This window comes from Malania oleifera, chromosome 10, assembly GCF_029873635.1.
Source record: "Malania oleifera isolate guangnan ecotype guangnan chromosome 10, ASM2987363v1, whole genome shotgun sequence".
NCBI classification, from domain to species: Eukaryota; Viridiplantae; Streptophyta; class Magnoliopsida; order Santalales; family Ximeniaceae; genus Malania; species Malania oleifera.
In genome coordinates this window covers 77,723,807-77,727,336 of record NC_080426.1, presented here as the reverse complement: position 1 = coordinate 77,727,336, position 3,530 = coordinate 77,723,807, and the positions used below count along the sequence as shown (strand labels likewise).

Sequence of the window (3,530 nt, the reverse complement as noted above, 5' to 3'; positions counted from 1 at the left end):
CACAGGATTCACATCCACATAGGAATAACGTCCACATAGGACTCACAACCACACAGGTTACTATACAACCTTCCCAATCACACAGGTTACAAATCCACACAAACAACCTCGTTCATAGTAAATCGCTAAAACAAACTCCTTATTCCACTACCAATGTTTTACCCCCTTAATATAAACGCCCATATAAAGATCTCCTCATACCATTGCCAATGCTATATCGCAATTTACATGAACCATAAAACAATACACATCCATTACGTAACCCATCATCTAGTCACATCAACACATTCACCACAGTATTCACAATCAAACAATAATCACAACTGAGCAATATTCATAACCAAGCAGAATTTACAACCCAAACAGTAGACACAAGCGTACAATGATTATAATCAAGTAGTATTCCCAACCATTAATTATGAAAGTTATTTTCATACCATGGTTTTTCCCAAATATGAAATATAATCAAAAACATTTTTTGATCTAAATGCCTAAACTGTTCAGAAAATTTCATATAAAATATATAAATTTGTATACTTGAATTTAACCGGTTTAAAACTAATAAAAGCTGTTATAACGTTTTCTTCTTACCTGCTCCTCGGAATTCTGCATAAAATCGAATAGGAAACGAGACCCTGTATTTCAAAAATCTTAACTTAATTAGTTTAACCCTAGGATATTTAACATTTATCACCTCCTAGACCCGCACACTCCCAATACTTAATTTAATATTAAAATACCTTACTTACCCTGATTTTGGAGTAGTGTCCAAGTACTCCAAACTGAAAATCTGCTCCGCCTATGTTGCAAATAATCTTCTCAGGAACCTCGTGGTAGTTTCTAATCGTCGGATCGGGCTAAATCCAGGCCGAATTCGAAGAAAATCAATAGGAAAAACTAAACCCAGAGAGAGAAAATGAGAGGAGAGAGAAATTCACATAAAAGAATATCCAAGGCCTATTTATAACTAGGCGTTCGTCAACAAGATATGTGGGTTCGTCGACGAAGCCAAGAAGAACATTCGTCGAGAAGGTCAAAATGTTCATTGACGAAGCGTTTAAAAACTTGAATTTCCCTTGCTCTCGATAATTCCTCGTCGACAAGGCACGTGTACTCGTCGACGAAACCTAGAAGGATGTTCGTCGACAAGCCCCTGATTGATAACCCTTTTTAAATTTCTTTTCCCCTTTCTTTTATTTTCCCCCTTTTACCTTTTATTTATTTTCTTTTATTTTTCTGAGTTTGGGTTATTACATTCTCCTTTTCTTAAAAGAATTTCGTCCTTGAAATTCATTTCATACATTTTAATTAATTCTGACATATGCAGCATCAAATCACTCAAAGTTAAACAAGATGATTACTTATGCAAACGTAAACAGTTTACCCGCGCCTTTAGTATTGTCTCCCTTTGCCGTACCCAGTGTATAAACACGTGTCGAGCCATCACCGCCACGAGGCACTGGGTTGTTCCTCTGATTTGGATCTGGAGCAGGTACATTGTTCAGCAATTACCGACACTACAGGTCTATATGGCCATACTTGCCACATCTATAGCACACGACACCCCTACCCCGACATTCTCCCCAATGCCTTTGATTGCATCTAGAACAGTAAAGGCATGACGAATCACCTTGTCGTCCTCAATCATTCCTTTCTGGCCTTTGACCTGCAATATCTCTATCTCCCCTCTAAGACCCCTATATGACATTTGCATGAGGGCTGGGAGACATAGGTCTCTTCCTCCGTTATGATACCTCTGCACCTTTCTGCAGACTTGGCTCTACAACGGTGGCTTTATCCACCAATTCTGTGAAGTCCTGTATCTGCAAACACACCATATGCTCATGAATTCTATGATTTAGGCCCCTCTCAAACCATCTCGCCTTTTGATATTCATATGAAACCATAAAAGGTACAAAGAAGGAAAGTTCCAGGAACCTAGCAGCATACTGCTGAACTGTGAGGCACCCTTGAGTCAAGTTGAAAAATTTGTCCGCCTTCACATTCCTGGTGGTGGCGGGAAAATATCGATCGTAGAAGACCTGTTTGAAATGACCCCAGGTCATCACTATAGGTACTGCTTGCTGCTCTTCCAACAGCTTCACTGCATGCCACCATTGTTTAGCTTCTCTAGTCAGCTTGAAGGTGGCGAAAAGAACCTTCTGCTCCTCAGTGCAATTCAGCACTACTAATATCTTCTCCATCTCTTGCATCCAAGTCTCAGCTTTGATCAGGTCAGTGCCGCCCTCAAAAGTAGAGGGTTTTAAGTGGGTAAATTGATCAATTGTACAACCCTGGTTCATTGATGGGTAGCTTGATCCCCCAAAATCTCGTCTCATCTCTTCCCTGACCTAACGAGCCATACCTCGCAATAGTTGGGAGGTTTCAATCTCATCTCCGTTGGAAGCTCCCAACTCATTTCCTCCTCCATCATCCATGCCTTTACCTCTCAGATCCATCCTGAATATATATAACAAAGACAAGTTTAAAATTTTTACATCTTAATATAACTGACATAATCATAAAACAGGAAACCAACTTAATATCCAAATCCTCAATTAAACATCCAATATCCAATTATTCACAATCATATTAGCCTTCAAATTCTAATTCCAAGTTTCAGACTCTCTACTTGGAAACATCATTGTCGATGGATTTATTGTGGTTTTCTAAAACCGTCCACTGATTTAGAAAATCACAAAATTATGTCAAAGGATTTCTGCCTCCATGCTACCAAACAAAACTCAAATTCTTATCAATACCCTGATCTACCCATTCCTACCCTTATCCAACTCAAACCTATACTCTGGTATTAATCCTCCTAAAGTCTATAGAATCTATAACCTAAAGCTATGAGACCACTTGTAATGCCCCAAATCTGCCAAGTGGGGCCCATGGTGTTATGAGACCAATCACACGTCTCTGATACCATTCACGCGATAGAACTAATTAAACAACCTCAATTATAATACCAGAGTTCTATAAACATAAATATAAACCCATAAAATAGTGTAATCGAATACTCTATATTACATATTCAAGAAAGAAATTAAACATAACACTTAACATATATCTATTCCCTTAAGCACTAACAAAACTAAACCCCACCCCGGAGCTTTCTAAGCTCGATCACCTGAAGGACCTGAAAAGATTAATAAATCACCAGGGTAAGACACCTCTCAGTAAGGAAGAAAAAGCTATAAACATTGTGTGGCAGAGAGTTTAATACATACAAAAATATTCATCTGTTATTTAATATCTTAAAACCTGAGAAATCACATCATTAATAACATCACTGACATCTCATACCATACACATATACACAATTATTTTTAGTGATAGTTCCCGAGAATAAGGAAGTTTACCCGCCCATACAAGTAGTTTCCCTTTATTGTAACACTAATGCTAAGGCACTCACCTTACTTAGTAAGCCCTCGGGTTATGTATCCAGGTAAAGTCTCCGAGAATAGGGAAGATTACCCGCCCATATAGGTAGTTTCCCTCTGCTCTAGTACCCACAGAAAATTACC

General features: G+C 38.4%; 1 protein-coding gene across 1 annotated transcript; it reads right to left on the bottom strand.

Annotated features, from left to right (window-relative positions):
* Positions 1-1,745: 1,745 nt before the first annotated feature.
* Positions 1,746-2,339, bottom strand: LOC131166739 (uncharacterized). Its single transcript, XM_058125314.1, has one exon. It carries the CDS (start codon positions 2,337-2,339, stop codon positions 1,746-1,748), a length of 594 nt encoding a protein of 197 aa, XP_057981297.1.
* Between the last annotated feature and the right edge of the window lie 1,191 nt (positions 2,340-3,530).